Raw genomic sequence first — 16,561 nt, forward strand, 5'->3', positions numbered from 1 at the left:
GTCAAGGAAAAGAAATAAAAGACCTCTAAATTGGAAAGGAGAAAGTGAAACTGTCATTGCAGATGACATGATAATGTATATCGAAAACTCTACCAAAAAACTGTTAGATCTAGTAAACGAGTTCAGTAAAGTTTGGAGATATAAAATCATAAAAAATATGTTGCATTTCTATATATTAATGAACTATAAGAAAGAGAAATCAGGAAACAGTCCTATTTTACAATTGCATCAAAAAGAAAAAATTACCTAAGGATAAATTTAACCAAAGAGGTGAGGCCCTGTATATTGAAAACTAGAAGTTGTTAATGAAAGCAGTTGAAGATGACACAAATGGAGACATATCCTGTACTGATGGATTGGAGGAATCAGTATTATTAAAATGTCCATACTAGCCACAGCATGCTGTAGATGCATGCCCCGAGAAATTCTTCCTTTACACTTCAAGGCTTTACAGTTGGACTAAGAATTAAATTTATGTGAGACAGATTAACAGGAGAAAAAGCCCAAAACTTTGTTATGTGCTGATGGAGGCCCAATAATGAAATGAAATCCAAGAAATGGGCAAGGCAGACAGTTTTTATACTTTTTAGACAAATACAGTAAATTTGTGAGGAATTGAGAGGATGAAGAAAACATGTTTGGGAACTTTATGTAGTAGGAATTTTAAGTGAAATTTGGGCTGAGTTAGTAGATTTGTTTCTACAGCTTTTTCATTTTTGAAGTCCCTATCGCTGATGATAAGGATGCCTTTTCACTTAGTACAGGGAGAGTGCCTTTTATATGGTAGATTTTTTCCTGCTTTCAGACACACAAAAGAGTGTAAGTATCCGTCCGTGCACTTTCCCAAGTAGCTGCAATTCAAAATAATATGCTGTTGTGGTAGATTTTGGGTGGCCTTACCTTGGCCCCTACAACACATACGCGCGTGCGCGCGCACACACGAATATCATTCAGCAATAAAAAAAGAATGAATTTGTCACAACATGGGAGCTCCATAAGGACAGTTGTATAAAGTAAAATAAGTCAGACAAAAAGGCAAACACTGTATGCTCTCTCTTAAATTTGGGATCTGGAAAAAAAACAGCAACAACAACTGACAAAAAAGTTCATGGATAAAGACAATAGTAGTTGCTAGAGGTGGGGGTAAATGGTGAAGGGGGTCATATTTAAAATAAAATTAAAAAATAAAAACAAGTCATAAAGATGTAACGTACAGCATGGTGACAGCATAATTGTACAGCATGGATAATACTGTATTGCCAATTTGAAAGTTCCTAAGAGTAAATCTTAAAATTTCTCATTATTAGAAAAATAATTTGCAACTGTGTATGGTGATAGGTGTTAACTAGACTTATTGTGATCATGTCACACACAATATATACAAATACTGAATTGTTACGTTTTATGTTTGAAACTAATGTAATGTTACATGTCATTATACCTCTATAAAAAAAAGTGGTAAATTCTATATTATGTATATATTTCACCACAATTTAAATTTTATATATATATATTTTAAATTTAAGTTATATGTAATTACATATGCATAGTTATAATGACTATAATTTAACCACAATTTAAATTATAATTTAAATTTAAATTACATGTAATTATGTATATAAACAGGCATAGTTCATTCTCTTGTACTTTGCTTTATTGAACTTTGCAGACATTGCCTTTTTTTTTTTTTTTTTTTAAACAAATTAGATATTATGGCAACCTTGTGTGGAGCAGGTCTGTCAGTGCCATTTTTCCAACAGCCATTTGCTCTCTCTGTGTCTTTGTATCACATTCTGGTAAGTCTTGTAGTATCTCACACTTTTCCATTATTTGTCATGGTGTTCTGTGATCAGTGATTGCAACTCCAAACTCAGATAATGGTTAACTGTTTTTAGCAAGAAAGTATATTTTTAATTAAGGTATATCCATTTTTTCAACTTAATAGACTACAGTGTAAAACAACTTTCATGTGCACTGGAAAACCACCTGGAACTTTTTAAAATTGAAATAAAAGTCACGGGTGCCTGAGTGGCTCAGTGGGTTAAAGCCTCTGCCTTCTGCTGGGGTCGTGATCTCGGGGTTCTGGGATCGAGTCCCACGTTGGGCTCTGTGCTCGGCGGGGAGCCTGCTTCCTCCTCTCTCTCTGCCTGCCTCTCTGCCTACTTGTGATCTTTCTCTGTGTGTCAAATAAATAAAATCTTAAAAAAAGAAATAAAATCACATATGATTCCTATTTTAACCATTTTAAAGTGTACCATTTCGTGGTTTTAGGTATATTCACAATGTTTTGCAACCATCACCATTACCTAATTGTAGACCATTTTTAATTACCCAAAAGGAAACCTGTTTTCCCTCTACTCCCAGCCCCTGGCAGCCACTAAAGACAGCTTTTTAAAAAGTGGTGTTTATCTCCCTTCCCAGATATTCTGATTCAGTAGTTCTAAAGATAAAGCTAGACATCTGTATCTTAAAAACAACAACAACAACAAACCATTCTGCTTTGCTTCTGGTAGTCAGGTAAGTTTGAATTACCGGGTGGCATAAGCCCAAAAGAAGAGCATATTTTGAGTAAATTGAAATGTTCTAGAAGCAGTAATGTGAATTAAAGAGGATCTCATCAAAGCTAAAAACAAATGCCAACACAGTTTGATTGTCTTTAACTTACACTTGATCTTAGCCAAAAGGCCGAGAAGCGATTGATTGTCTTTAACTTAAAAGTCAGTTTTAGGCAGGGTTGAAGTGAGGGAAATAAACCATTTTATAAAATGTCAGTTTGTTGGGCGCCTGGGTGGCTCAGTGGGTTAAGCCGCTGCCTTCGGCTCATGTCATGATCTCGGGGTCCTGGGATTGAGTCCTGCATCGGGCTCTCTGCTCAGCAGGGAGCCTGCTTCCTTCTCTCTCTCTGCCTGCCTCTCTGCCTACTTGTAATCTCTCTCTGTCAAATAAATAAATAAAATCTTAAAAAAAAAAAAAATGTCAGTTTGTTGCATCTGTGTAGTAGATTTCAGTTAACTTTTACTCCATGTGGTCTGTATTCATCCATTGCTAAGTTTTGGTTTCAGTACTTTGTTCTGCTTATTTTCTCTTGGGTGTTCCCCCCCCCCCTTTTTTTTTAAGAACTTCTGCTTATCTTAGCACATTTAGAGGAAAGCTTCCTCTCTTCCTGCCACCATCATCATAGTAAAAATGCTTTTAAAGGATGAGTACTAATTGCCAACTAGGTATGGAGCTGTATATACTAGTAAAGCTAAGCATATTTGATAATTGGGAAAGATTTGCTGACAGACTGAGTTTGATACCTTTTCGTTTTATAGCTAGAAGCCAAAGACAAATTCTAGTATTTTGTGATATCCCTGTGAAGAATTTTGGAGTCAAACTTATAATTTGGAAAATAGAGTAACTAGACTTATAATTGGAAGATAAAGTAACTAGAGCTAACAAAAAATAATGTTTAAAGCATTGATTCTGAGGGTCCACTGCTCACTGAATGCTATAAAACTATAAAGTGATCTCAAAATACAGAATTTTCTTTAGTTTCTTTAAAGGAATACTTCTGTGGATTTTCACTTTTACTTTATGTAATATTTTATGTCCATAGCATATAGCTTCACAGATTCCATCATCTACTTCTCTTCTCCCAAGTTCTCTTCCAGCCATACTACCAACTATGGGTGTTTTTTTTGTTTGTTTTTTTGTCCCCCCCCCCCTCCCTTTCTTGCCAGTAGTCTACCAGTAGTATTTTTTTCTTCCTGGATTTTTTTCCTTTAACCCTCACTTGTTTTATCATGTTGAGTAGCTTTTCCCTACAGACTGCTCCTAGGCTTATTTCCTTCTTGATTAGTTTTTCAAAGCATTTCCTCAATAAAGTTTGGCTTTTTTCTATGGGCGATTTTGTACTCTCTGCTAGGAAGATTTCTCCACATTGTTAGCCTTAGGATAAAGAGTAAGTCATAAATAAAAAAGAGCAACTTACTACAGTTTCCTGAAGAATCAGTTTTGTTATTATACCAAGAAGTCTGTCAAGCAAAACTTGACATTGCAGGTACCTCAGCCTTGAAGAAGGATGCTTATCTTTATCATTATTCATGTTGAGTTAGCTGTGTTGTTTGAATCTGCCCTTCATGTTATTAAATTAAAACTTAACATTAGTTTGGTCTAGACATTGCTTCTGGCTAAATTAGTTGTACTTGCTTGGTTAAACTTTACATTGTGGGTAGTGATAAGCATTTTTATCAATAGTTCTTGGCAAATTTCCAGGAACTGGATTTTTTAGGTACGTGTGCATTGTGTCTCAAAAATGGATCAGTTGGACTCCTTTTGCTAAAGCAAATGCATATGTAATCCAAAAAAGTGTGCTTATAGAATATTTTTCTACTAGAAAGAAGGATTGAGTAAGGTAGGTGGCTACCACCTTACATAGGTCAAGAGATTAAAGATACAGTAGTTTTCTTACAGTTACATGATTCTCTTCCTCATCCCTCCCCCTACCTCCCCACCCCACATCAGAAGCAATTTCTAGAGATTCCAATGAAGAAGGCTTTGAAAAATCAGTTTGGAAAATACTGTTTAAAGTTCTACTAAAAGGTAAAGAATTGTGTAAAACTACAGTCGTTTTTTGCTTACAATCTAAAAGAAATATAATCCGTGGTTTCCAGCCTTCTTTTAAGACTATTTTAAACATAAAAATCTAGGGGCGCCTGGGTGGCTCAGTGGAGCCTCTGTCTTCAGCTCTTGTCATGTGATGGAGCCCCACATGGGGCTCTCCGCTCAGCAGGGAGCCTGCTTCCCTTCTCTCTCTGCCTGACTCTGCCTGCTTGTGACCTGTGTCTGACAATAAATAAATAAAATCTTTAAAAAAAAATAAACTTAAAAATCTACAGAAGGCAATAATTGAGGAAGCAATAAATTTTCTACCTAGAGTGGAGGGAAAAATAAACTTCCAGAGAAGCCAGTGTTAAAGGTGATAATTAAGAGGCAGTGACCAGAAACTAAGAGTTGCTGCATATACTTTTCACAAAAATGGAAACAGATTAATCAAAGAGAAGAAAGCTGTGGAGCATTTATGGCATAGTAACAATCAGTAAAATAAAATAAATATGATACTGGTGTTTGAGTGCTTTTTAGGATCAATTTTGTAAGTTAAAGTACTCTCATAAAGAGTTATCTTGTGGAGAAAGGAAATAACAGTTAAAAAAAATTTAATGATACTCTCAGGCTGCTTACTGTAGGTATTTTTTAAATTAACGTGATATCTCACACACCCACATGCATGCATTTAATGTAAACATATGTATGGCTTAATATCATAGAGAAATACCTGGTCTTAGATTATGAAATGAGTCCTTATGAGAACTTTTATAATACCAGTAAAAATACTCACTAATTTGTTTTGAAATTTTCCTAATGATAAGAACCACTAGGATACTTAGTACAAAGTACAAATTCTTGGTTCTATTTCAACCTATTAAATGTGTATTTTAACAAGCGTGCCAGGAAATTTTTATTAAGTAGGGCTACATTAAACTGAAAACCTTTTGCACAGCAGAGCAAACAGTGGAAAAGGCAAGCCTTTGGAATGAGAGAAAATATTTGCCATACATTAAGGGATTAATGTCCAAAATATGTACAGCTCAGTGGCAAACAAACTCTATTTGAAAATGGACAAAGGACCTGAACATTTCTCCAAAGAAGACACACAAATGGCCAAGTAAATGAAAAGGTGCTCAACATTACTAATCACAAGAGAAATGGAAATCAAAACCATGATGAGATCTCACCTTATACCTATTAGGATGGCTGTTACCAAAAAGACAAGAGATAGCAAGAGTTGGTGACCATATGGTGAGAAAGGTCCCTTATACGCTCTTGTTGGAATGTAAGTTGGTGCAGCCTCTATGGAAAAGAAATGGGGGTTCCTCAAAAAAAAAAAAAAATGTAACTGCTATTGGATCCAGCAATCCCATTTTTAAGTATATACCTAAAGGAAATGAAATCAGTACCTCTAAGTGATATTTCTGCTCATGCTCAGCATTAGTCATGATAGCCAAGTATAGAATCGGCCTTAATGTCTGTTGATGAATGAATGGGTAAAGAAAATATGGTCTTTGTATTTACAACGGAATATTGTTCAGCCATTGAAAAAAGGAAGTCCTTCCATATGAGCCAACATGGATGAACTTGGAGGACATTACATTAAGTGAGATAAGCCAGAGACAGAAAAATAAATACTGCATGATCTCACTTACGTGTGGAATCTAAAAATGAACTCACAGAAGCAAAGAGTAGAATGGTCGTTGCTGGGGATTGGAGGCAATCGGGAGATGTACAGCATGCTGGCTATAGTTAATAATGTATTATATTTGAAATTTTCTAAGAGTATAGACTTCTGTGCTCTTACTATACACACATAGATAAACGTTAATTATGTGATGTGAATGTTTTAATTAGCTTGATTGTGGTAATGGTTTTATATATATATGTATATACACACACATATATATGTATGTATGTATGTATAGATATAGAAAGTTACACATTTTACACCTTAGATATATATGGTGTTTATCAGTTATACCTCAGTAAAGCCAGGGGGGAAAAGATGATGAGGTGTGATGAGAGTGTACATTCTTGCCTCATTGTTGATCTTAGGAGACAAAGCATTCAAGTTCTACTCTTTTCCTCCCCCCCCCCCAAGATTTTATTTATTTATTTGACAGAGATCACAAGCAGGCGGAGAGCAGGCGGGTGGTAGGAGGAGTGGGGGGGCACGGGGGGGAGAGCAGGCTCCCTGCTGAGCAGAGAGCCAGATGTGGGGCTCGATCCCAGGACCCTGGGATCATGACCTGAGCCAAAGGCAGAGGGTTTAACCCACTGAGCCACCCAGGCGCCCCTCAAGTTCTACTCTTTTACTGGAAGTTGTTTGCCATTGATAAGTATTAACTTTTATCAGATGCTTTTTCTGTATCTGTTGAGACTATCTTTTTTTGTTTTTTGGGTTTTTTTTTTTTTTTCCGCTTTTAGTCTGTTAACAGAGTGAATTGCATAGATTGATTTTCACACAATAAGCTGACCTTCAGTTACTGGGATAAATCCCACTTGTCATGGTGGATTGTCCTTTTTATACATTAAAGATTTTTTGGTAAATGATCATGAGCTTTTATATTGATCTGTAGTTTGTTTGTGTCTAAGTAGGCTCTCGACACATCATGGAGCCCAACATAAAGCTTGAACTCTCAACCCTAAGATTAAGACCTGAGCTGAGATCAAGAGTCCGGCAGTTAACTGACTGAGCCACCCATGCGCCCCAATTATTTTAAATTTATTAATGTTTGTTTTTGACCCATGACATGGCCTATCTTGGTGAATATTATGTGTGCCCTTGAGAATGAACATTTTCCTGTTACTGGGCATATTTTTGTACAAAGGTCAGTTAGATCCAATTGACTTGAATTGATGGCATTTTTCAGTTCTTTTTTATGCATTTTGATTTTCTGTCTTATTGAGAGTAGTTGAAGCTTTCAGCTATAATTATGAATTTGTCTATTTCTCCTGTCAGTTTGGTCAGTTTTTGCTTCCTGTATTTTGAAGCTCTGTTGCTAGTTGCATACACATTTAGTGAACTGATCTTTTATCAGGGTGTAATATGTAAAATTACCCTTTGCTCTGAGATCTGTTTTGTCTAATATTAATGTAGTTACTCTAGCTTTCCTTTGATTAGTGCTTGCATGGCATATAATTTTTCCATTCTTTTACTTTTAACCCACCTGTATTATACATGTGAAGTAAGTCTCTTGTAAATAGCTTATAGTATGGCCATTTCCCCCTTTCCTTCTGATAGTCTCCTTTTTTTTTCTTTTCAATTTTCTGTCTGTCTATTTATTTAATTCTAGCTCAGTTAACATACAGTGTTACAGTAGTTTCAGGTATACAGTCTGACATTCTTTTTAAATTCGTGTGTTTAGTTCATTTGCATTTCATATCATTTTTGGTTTGTTTGGATTAGGTCTACCATTGTTTTGTTTGTTCCTTCTGTTTTTCATTCCTCAGTTTTATTTTCCTGCCTTCTTTTTGGTTATTTGTATATTTTAAGGTATTCGGTTTTTGTTTCCCTGATGTGATTTTGATTATCATTTGTGTATCATTTGTATATTCGTTGCTCCAGCAGTTACATTATATAGCATGGGCTCAGAACCTAAATGTATATTAAATGTTTAATATTTATGGATCAAAGTAATATTTTTAGAATCTAATTTTGATTTTGATTGTTCTGAGATTTTCCAAATAAAGTTATTGAAAGACAATATAAGCTTTTTCTGACATACAGTCCATTAATAGAATATTATTGCTATGTATAATTTTCTTAAAAATACTCAAGACAGTACTAAATTCACCAGTAACTTGCTTTGCTTGATCTACAAAGGAGATAATGCTTTATCTTTATAGTTTCACCTAGACTAATGCCTGTTGATACTATGCATATCCATTCTATTTTTGAGTCAGAATTTTTCTGTTTATGTATGACTCATAACCGTAACTCTGTAAGCTTTACACAAGGCTAGATTTGAGGGTGGTGCTATGTTTAAATGATTCTGTTTAAATGGTTATAGTTGAAACAGTTGAATGATCCCAAGGTAAACTGTGCATCATGTGTGTAGTATCAAAAAGATTTCTTTATTCAAGTTTATTTCTTCCTCTATAAATGAAAGATTTTAACTATTTGAATTCTGGCAGGTTTTTTTTGTTGGAATGTATTCTAATTTGGCTGTTTTCAGATTAATTTAATCTGAAATAGTTTTGATAATTTAATAGTTGTGATAATTTACAAATAGTTTTGATAATCTAATAGTTTTGATAATTTACAAGTTAAGTCATTCATTTAAGGGATTTTGGGGTTTGTTTCGCCTATTGAAATCAAACATTTTAAAGCACTGTAGAACAATTTGAAGAATACAGAAGATGTTATTAATCCTCTGTTCAAGGTGTCTGGGTTTTAATAATTCACATAGATGCTAGAACTTAGCTTACTTAGACCTGTAATATCCATCTATAGGAAATTTATTGCATGAAATAATTAAAAATTAGACTTAACATTCTGCTTAATGTTGTGGTCTAAGTAATGCTCCTGTTGGCCAGCAACTTCAGTCTGTCCCAGTGCTGTGCAGTAGAGCTCTCTGTCATAGTAGAAATAAATATATGTCTGTATTGGACAGCAGTTACTTTAATTTTAGTTAATTTAACTTTCAGCGGCCACATGTAGCTGATGGGTCATTAGCAACACTGGTCTAGTCTCATAGCTTCCTTTTTTGTATGTAAAACTCCCTTCTTGGAATTTTTTTGCATTTCAAATGTAAGCTTGTATGTAAGCATAAACTTCTAAGAAGGCTCTTGACCTGCTGCAGAGCAGGAAACAGAAGATTGATCAAATTAGAAAGAAAATGGTATATGACAAGATAATTACAGTATGATAAACATTAAGCAAATGAATAGGTTGATAAAATGACTAACTGCCTAGGAATGTCTGGGAGTTGAGTGAAGAATAAACACTCCAGGAATTTTAAGTAGGAATGGTTTCAAAATTTAAGTTAATTTAAAAAGAAATTAGATATTATAAAATTGCAATCAAACCTATCAGATTCTTCGCTGGGTCTTTAGAACTAAATTCCAGAGCAATGCAGAACTACCAGAGAATCTGCTACAACCTTCTACCTCTAGAAACAGGCTGAAATTATTAACCCTTTGTTACTGCTTTCACTTCTACTAATTGTTGTTCCTTGGAAAACTGCATATTAGATATTAGTTTAGAGAAGGTGGGAAAAAATCTAAACGTATTTCTCTTCTTTTCAGAGACAAGCTGAGTGGACTTTAATTTGATGCTCAAATTCTTAAGTGACAACTTAATTTAGGCCAGGACTTACAGAGACACAGAGTAACAAATTGCATTAATCGTGGTATATACCTTTAAGTAGGTTTCATTGTGTATATATACAAATAACTCTTATATATCCATTCTTTACAGATCCAGGATGAGAAGACTGATAAAAGAAGAAGCTAGCTGAACAGCTATAAGATGCCCAAATCTGGGTTCACAAAACCAGTTCAGAGTGAAAATTCTGACAGTGACAGCAATATGGTAGAAAAACCATACGGAAGAAAGGTATATGATTATACTAAAGATGTGTTGACTCTTTTGAAATTGGGAAAAACTCCCCATTTAGTATTTTTAGTAATTACCCATAAAATAAAAAGCAGTTGGATGCCAGATAAATCCAAACCATTTATCTAAAACCTTGAGAATTAAATTGGATTCCTAAGAAAAAGGTTGTCTTTCATTTGCTGAGATAACACAGTTACTAATGTGGCATATTTACTTAAATAATCATTGAAATAGTGTGGGAAAAAAAAAAATCCAAGACCTCACAATCATTTGGCATTTCTTTCTCCACCTCCTGACCCCCAGTAGCAAAAAACACATATACAGTTGCAATTCCAATTTCCATGGATAAATCCAATAACCTTGGATAAATTTACGTAACTTTTCCAGCCTCGGTGTCTCTCTGTATTGGAGGACACATACTTCAGAGAACTGTTGTGACAGTGAAATGGCATTAAGTATGGTGCCTAATGTAATACTTGTTACATACTATATGCTTAGTAAATGTTAATAGTTTTTGTTGTTTATTATTAGTCATTGCCGATGACCGTGATTCTTTCTACGTCTATCCTTCTTCATTCCTATTTAATTTAGGCCCTCAAAACCTTCATTTAGATTTTGCAGTTGTCTCCTAACTGGTATTACTCTCCTTTATCTAGTTAATTTTATACATTATCTTTGGATTTTCCTTTTTGGTTTTTTGTTTTTTCTTTTAAGTCTTTTTCCCCCTAAGTCATTTTCTTATTGAAGGACATCTGAAATGTTTCCGGTTTTTGGCAAGTATGAATACAGCTGTGATGAACATTTGTACACAAATCTTTTTTTTTTTTAATCACTTTTTTGAGGTATAATTTATATACCCTTGAAATTCAGTCATTTAGTGTATAATCCAGTGATTTTTAGTAAATTTATAAAGCTGTACAGCCATCATCACAGTCCAGTTTGCTAAATGATCCTCATGCCCATTTGCGTTCAGTCCCTATTTCCACACCAACTCCCAGACAATCCCATATCTACTTTCAAAGTCAGGAATTTTAAGTACACAGACTTTGTTGTTTTCAAAAACTGTTTTGGCTATTCAGGGTCCTTTACATTTCCAGGCAAATTTTAGGATTAGCTTGTCAGTTTCTACAAAAAACCTACTGGGATTTTTATAGGGATTTTATTGAATAGATCAGTTTGGATAGTATTGACATCTTAACAGTATGCCTTCCAGTGCATCACCCCAGAATATCTCTGTTTATTAAGATCTTCAGTTTCCCTGAGCAATACTTTATAGTTTTTAGTGTATAAATCTTTCTTGTACTTCTTTTGTTAAATTATTAGTGTTTTACTCTTTTGGATGCTGTTTTAGTTAATTTCTTCATGGATTTTTCATTGCTAGTGTAAGAAATACAGTTGATTTTTATATAGTGATTTTTGTATTCTGTGACCTTATTGAATTCATTTATTGGTTCTAAAAGTTTGTGGATTCCTTAGGATTTTCTACAGATGGGATCATGTCTTCTCCATATAAAGATAATTTTATTTCTTTTCCAGTATAGATACTTTTTTTTTCTTGCCTGATTGTACTGGTAATCTCTGCCTTTGATTAAAATGATCCATTTACATTTAATATAATTATTTATAGGGTTGGTTTTATATCTGCCATTTTTCTCTGTGTTCTTTTGTTTCATATTCTTGTTTCTCTCTGATCTATGCTGCCTTTTTTTATTCTAAATATTTTTCAGTGTACTATGTAAATTTCTGACTTCTTAAACTTATTAAATTTCTGATCTCTTGAATTGTAATCTTAAGAGGTTGCTCTCTGGATTATACTATGCATCTAACTGAATTAATATTGACTGACTTCTAGTAAAATATAGCAGCTTTGTTCCTGTACAGCTCCATTTCCTCCCCCTTTTTGGTGTATTTATCTGTAGATTCAACAACATTTGTTATCAACCCCAAAATAGATTGGTACAGTTTTATTCAGTCTTTTAAAGAAGTAAGATGTATGTATTCATACAGTTCTCTTTGCCTACCAATTTACCAGTTTGGTCACTCTTAATTTCTTCTTCTTTTAGACTCAAGTTACTGTCTGGTTGTTAATTCCTTCCAGTCTCTTAGAATTTCAGTATTTACTATAAGACAGATCTTTAGCCATGATTAGATTTCTCAGTCTTCATTGCTCTAGGAATATCTTGGTTTTGCTGTATTTTAAAAACAGCTTTATTGAGATAAAATTCACATAGCATATGATTTACTTATTTAAAGTGTACAATTTATAGTCTTTAGTATATTTACAGAGTTGTGCATTTATCTCTACTATTGATTTTAACACATTTTCACCCAAAAAAGAAACCCCCATCTATCCACCAGTGGTCACTCCTCATTCATCTCCCAACTAGCACAGGCCAAGGCAGTCACTAATCTACTTTCTGTCTTTGTGGAATTGCCTATTCTGGATGTTTCATACAAATTGACTTACAGAATTGTGGTCTTTGGTGACTTCTCAAAGGGCAGTTTTTTTGGATATAGATTTCTTAGTTGACTTTTTTTAAAAAAAAAGATTTTATTTATTTATTTGGCAGACAGAGATCACAAGTAGGCAGAGAGGCAGGCAGAGAGAGAGAGGTGGAAGCAGGCTCCCTGCTGAGCAGAGAGCCCGATGTTGGGCTCCATCCCAGGACCCTGGGATCATGACCTGAGCCAAAGGCAGAGGCTTTAACCCACTGAGCCACCCAGGCACCCCATTAGTTGACTTTTTTAAAGAAAATGAATATCTCCCTACTTTCTTGCTTTAACTGTTTGTACTAAGTCAGCTATTTTGAAGATACCCTTGTGAAGATGATTTTTTTTTTTTCATTGTGTCTCTCTCTTTGACTGTCACATGCTTCGGATTCCCCTGTATTTATTCTGTTTGGGGTTTCTTGAGCTACTTAGATCTGTAAATTAGTTTTCATGAAATTTGGAGTATTTAATTTACTGATTTTTTTTATTTTCAATCTCACATCTGCTTTTAAACATTTCTTTCTTTCTTTCGTTTTTTTTTTTTAAAGATTTTATTTATTTATTTGACAGAGATCATGAGAGGCAGGTGGGGGGGGTGAGCAGGCTCCCTGAGAGCCTGATGTGGGGCTTGATCCCAGGACCCTGAGATTATGACCTGAGCCAAAGGCAGAGGCTTAATCCACTGAGCCACCCGGGCCCCCCTGCTTTTGAACATTTCTAATACATTTTCATTCACTGCTTTTCAAATCCAGTATTTCCATTTGGCCCTTCTTGTAATTTTTTTTCATTAGCATTTTTTATTTGATAAGTCATTTTTGTCATAAAATGTTTTATTTCTTTATAGTAACTGTCAAATCTAGTATTTGGGCTTAGAGAATTTCTACTGAATACTTTCATCCTTGGTTTTTTGTATGTCTTAATTTTTATTGAAAACTGGACAATTTAGGTCATATACTGTAGCACTTCTGCAATTCTGGTTCTCATTATTTCCCATCTGAAAGTTGTAACTGTTGCTGAGTTTTTTAATTTATTTATAACAAAGTGTTAGGAATTTATCTGCAGTATTTGTCTCAACCACTGGCATCCATTTTTTTTCTTTTTCTTTTTCAGTCTTGTTTGTGTCTACACAGACACAGGGTTACCCTGTGTCTACACAGACACAGGGTTACCCTGTGTCTGTGTAGCTTAGTCAGCAGCAATTGATTTGTCAGAGGTTGTACTCAAATACCAGGAGCCAGTAAGACTTCCAACTTCTACTGGCAGACTTGCCTGTGTGTTAGGGAGTGCATTTATTATTCAGGCATTTTTGTTTTGTTTTGTTTTAAGATTTTATTTATTTATTTGATGGAGCACAAAGAGGCAGAGCAGCAGGCAGAGGGCAAGGGAGAAGCAGGTTCCCAACTGAGCAATGAACCCAGTGCAGGGCTCGATCCCAGGACCCTGGGATCATGACCTGAGCCAAAGGCAAACACTTAACTGATTGAGCCACATCGGTGCCCATGTTCAGGCATCTTTGAAATCTGCCCTGGCATTTACTTCCTGTTGGGCTCATCCAGGTCTTCCCTTTGCTTGCGTGCAGTCAAGGATATGTAGAGAACTTGGGCCCTCCCATATTGCCTCTGCTTGTACACACAATCTCCCAGTCAGTGAGGGATATATAGATTACAACTTTAGGCTAATAGGATTACGTGTTGTGCCCCTTCCAGTTGTTACCTACCCTGTTTGCTATTTTTATAAACAGTGCAGCTGGGTGTGGGCTTTTGGCTTTCTATACCAATTCAAGTTACAGTCTCTTGCAGCATAGATGCTGGTTTTCATTGCCAACCCCACCCTAGTAGCACTTCATGCAAGCTAAGCATCAGCCAGGGAATGAAAGCATTCCCCAGGCAAGAATACCAGACACTCACTGTTCTTATCCATAGTTAAGCTGTTATTCTTGAGGGGAAAAATGCTTCTCAATTTGTTGCTTTTTTTCAATTTCTAGAGACTTGAAGTGGTTGTTTTTGACAATTGTCTAGATTTATAGTTGTTTCTTGGGGAGGTAAGTTGCCAGGATCTTCACTCCACCATAGATAGGTTTCCCCAAATGTATTTTAATGCACCAGATGTGACAAATCTTAAGCAGAATGATTTCATTATTAGTGTTATCTAACAAACCTTACATGGGATTCCTAGTGTGTTATGTACTCTTTTATGACCATAAGAATAAAACAAAAGGTGGTTAAGGCATGATTTAAATCTTTATGAAGACTCTTAACTGTACTCTTTCTGTTTGTCTGAAATGTTTTGCCCTCAGGACCCCTTCAGCATAATCAAAGATCCCAAAATGGGCTGCCTGGGTGGCTCAGATGATAAGCCTCTGCCTTTTGCTCAGGTCATGATCTCCAGCTCCTGTGATTGAGTCCCACATTGGGTTCCCAGCTCATGGGGGAGCCTGCTTCTCCGTCTCTCTCTGCCTCACCCCCTGCTTGTGCTCTCTCTGTCTCTTTCTCTCAAATAAATAAAATTTGGGAGGAAATAATTCTAAAAAGCTTTTTTATATGTGGGTATATCTGTTGATATTTGTAATATGAGGGGCGCCTGGGTGGCTCAGTGGGTTAAGCCTCTTGCCTTCGGCTCAGGTTATAGTTCTCAGGGTCCTGGGATCGAACCCCACATCGGGCTCTCTGTTTGGCAGGGAGCCTGCTTCCCCTTCCCTCTCTGCCTACCTTTTTGCCCACTTGTGATCTCTCTCTGTGTGTCAAATAAATAAATAAAATCTTTGAAAAAATTTAAAAAAAAGATATTTACAATATCAGAAATTTGAACTGAGAAAAAATTAAATGTATATTAACTGGTTTTAAAAAGCAGTAAAACTATTATATTTACACACATTTATTTTTATGGAAAACAACAATATATTTCAAAACAAGAAATATTAGAAGTGTCCTTTGTTTTGCACATGGCTATTAATGTCTGATTTAACAGAAGCCTACCAAATTCTCATCTGCTTCTGCATGCAATGTATTTAGATATCACTTGTCATGTAGGCTCTAGAAAACTCTAGTATGTATTCTTGAGAGAATGACCAAGGTGCAGCAACAGCTTAGAATTATTGTGAGCATATTTCTGACCTTGAAGATCCTCTGAAATGGTCTCAGGTACCATACTTTGAGAATTGGTCTACCATTATGAAGCACATTAATGGAAGTACTGAGTATACAATGATGGGACAAAATGGAAGTATTGAGTGTACAATGATGGGACAAAAAGGAGAGAAGCAGTCAGCTGTAGAGAGTTCAGGGATGGTTTCACAATAGAAAAGATAATATGCTTTCTCAAGGATGGATGAATATGTGGCCAGCAGGAACGTAGAAGCAGAGGGACAGTCCAAGATGTAAAAAAAACATGAATCTTAACATTACAGTAGTATATATAAAATTAGGATGTAGCCTGTGGATGATGGATTGTAGGAAATGAACATTAGACAGGGGCTGGTTCATTATGGCCTTATGTGTCTTGCCAAGGAACTTGAAATTTGTTCTGTAGCCATTGAGTCAAAAGGGAAGGGCCATGGTAGAGAGCAGTTAGTGTTACTTTAAAAATCCAAGCAAAGGCAGTGTGGACAGTGGCTATGGGGGTAGAAGTTGGCAGATCTAAAAGATGCTGAATAAATTAAACTTGAGTATGTAGAAGGAGTAATCTGTGTCCACCCTGAGGTTGATTGAATTATCATTCCCTGAGAAAGAATCCAAGAAAGGAAATGGCTTGTTTTGAAAATAATGTTTGGTTGGTACTTGTTGGGTTGGCCACTGGCACATCCAACTGGAAGTATTAATAGGCAGTTCGATATAAATCCAGACTCAAAACAGCTCATTGGAGGTAAATATATGAGGATTGGTAGAAAAGTAACCGTATCATTATGGAGATGTCATCCAA

The 16,561-nt window shown here is 35.4% G+C and overlaps 1 protein-coding gene across 6 annotated transcripts in view; it reads left to right on the forward strand.

The window, feature by feature from the left end:
• The window catches only part of ANKRD12 (ankyrin repeat domain 12), a 124,054-nt gene that overhangs the window by 20,867 nt on the left and 86,626 nt on the right, over positions 1-16,561 (forward strand). For 4 of the 6 annotated variants that reach the window (XM_059140087.1, XM_059140086.1, XM_059140085.1 and 1 more), the window contains exon 2: positions 10,016-10,153. In XM_059140087.1, coding sequence (XP_058996070.1) covers positions 10,067-10,153 — 87 coding nt within the window. In that variant the 5' untranslated portion in view covers positions 10,016-10,066. Of the gene's footprint in view, positions 1-1,729; positions 1,797-10,015; positions 10,154-16,561 lie in introns of those variants that run through there. The other 2 variants (XM_059140088.1, XM_059140092.1) reach the window with 2 other exon arrangements.

The sequence above is a fragment of the Mustela lutreola genome, chromosome 11 (assembly GCF_030435805.1).
Source record: "Mustela lutreola isolate mMusLut2 chromosome 11, mMusLut2.pri, whole genome shotgun sequence".
NCBI lineage: Eukaryota > Metazoa > Chordata > Mammalia > Carnivora > Mustelidae > Mustela > Mustela lutreola.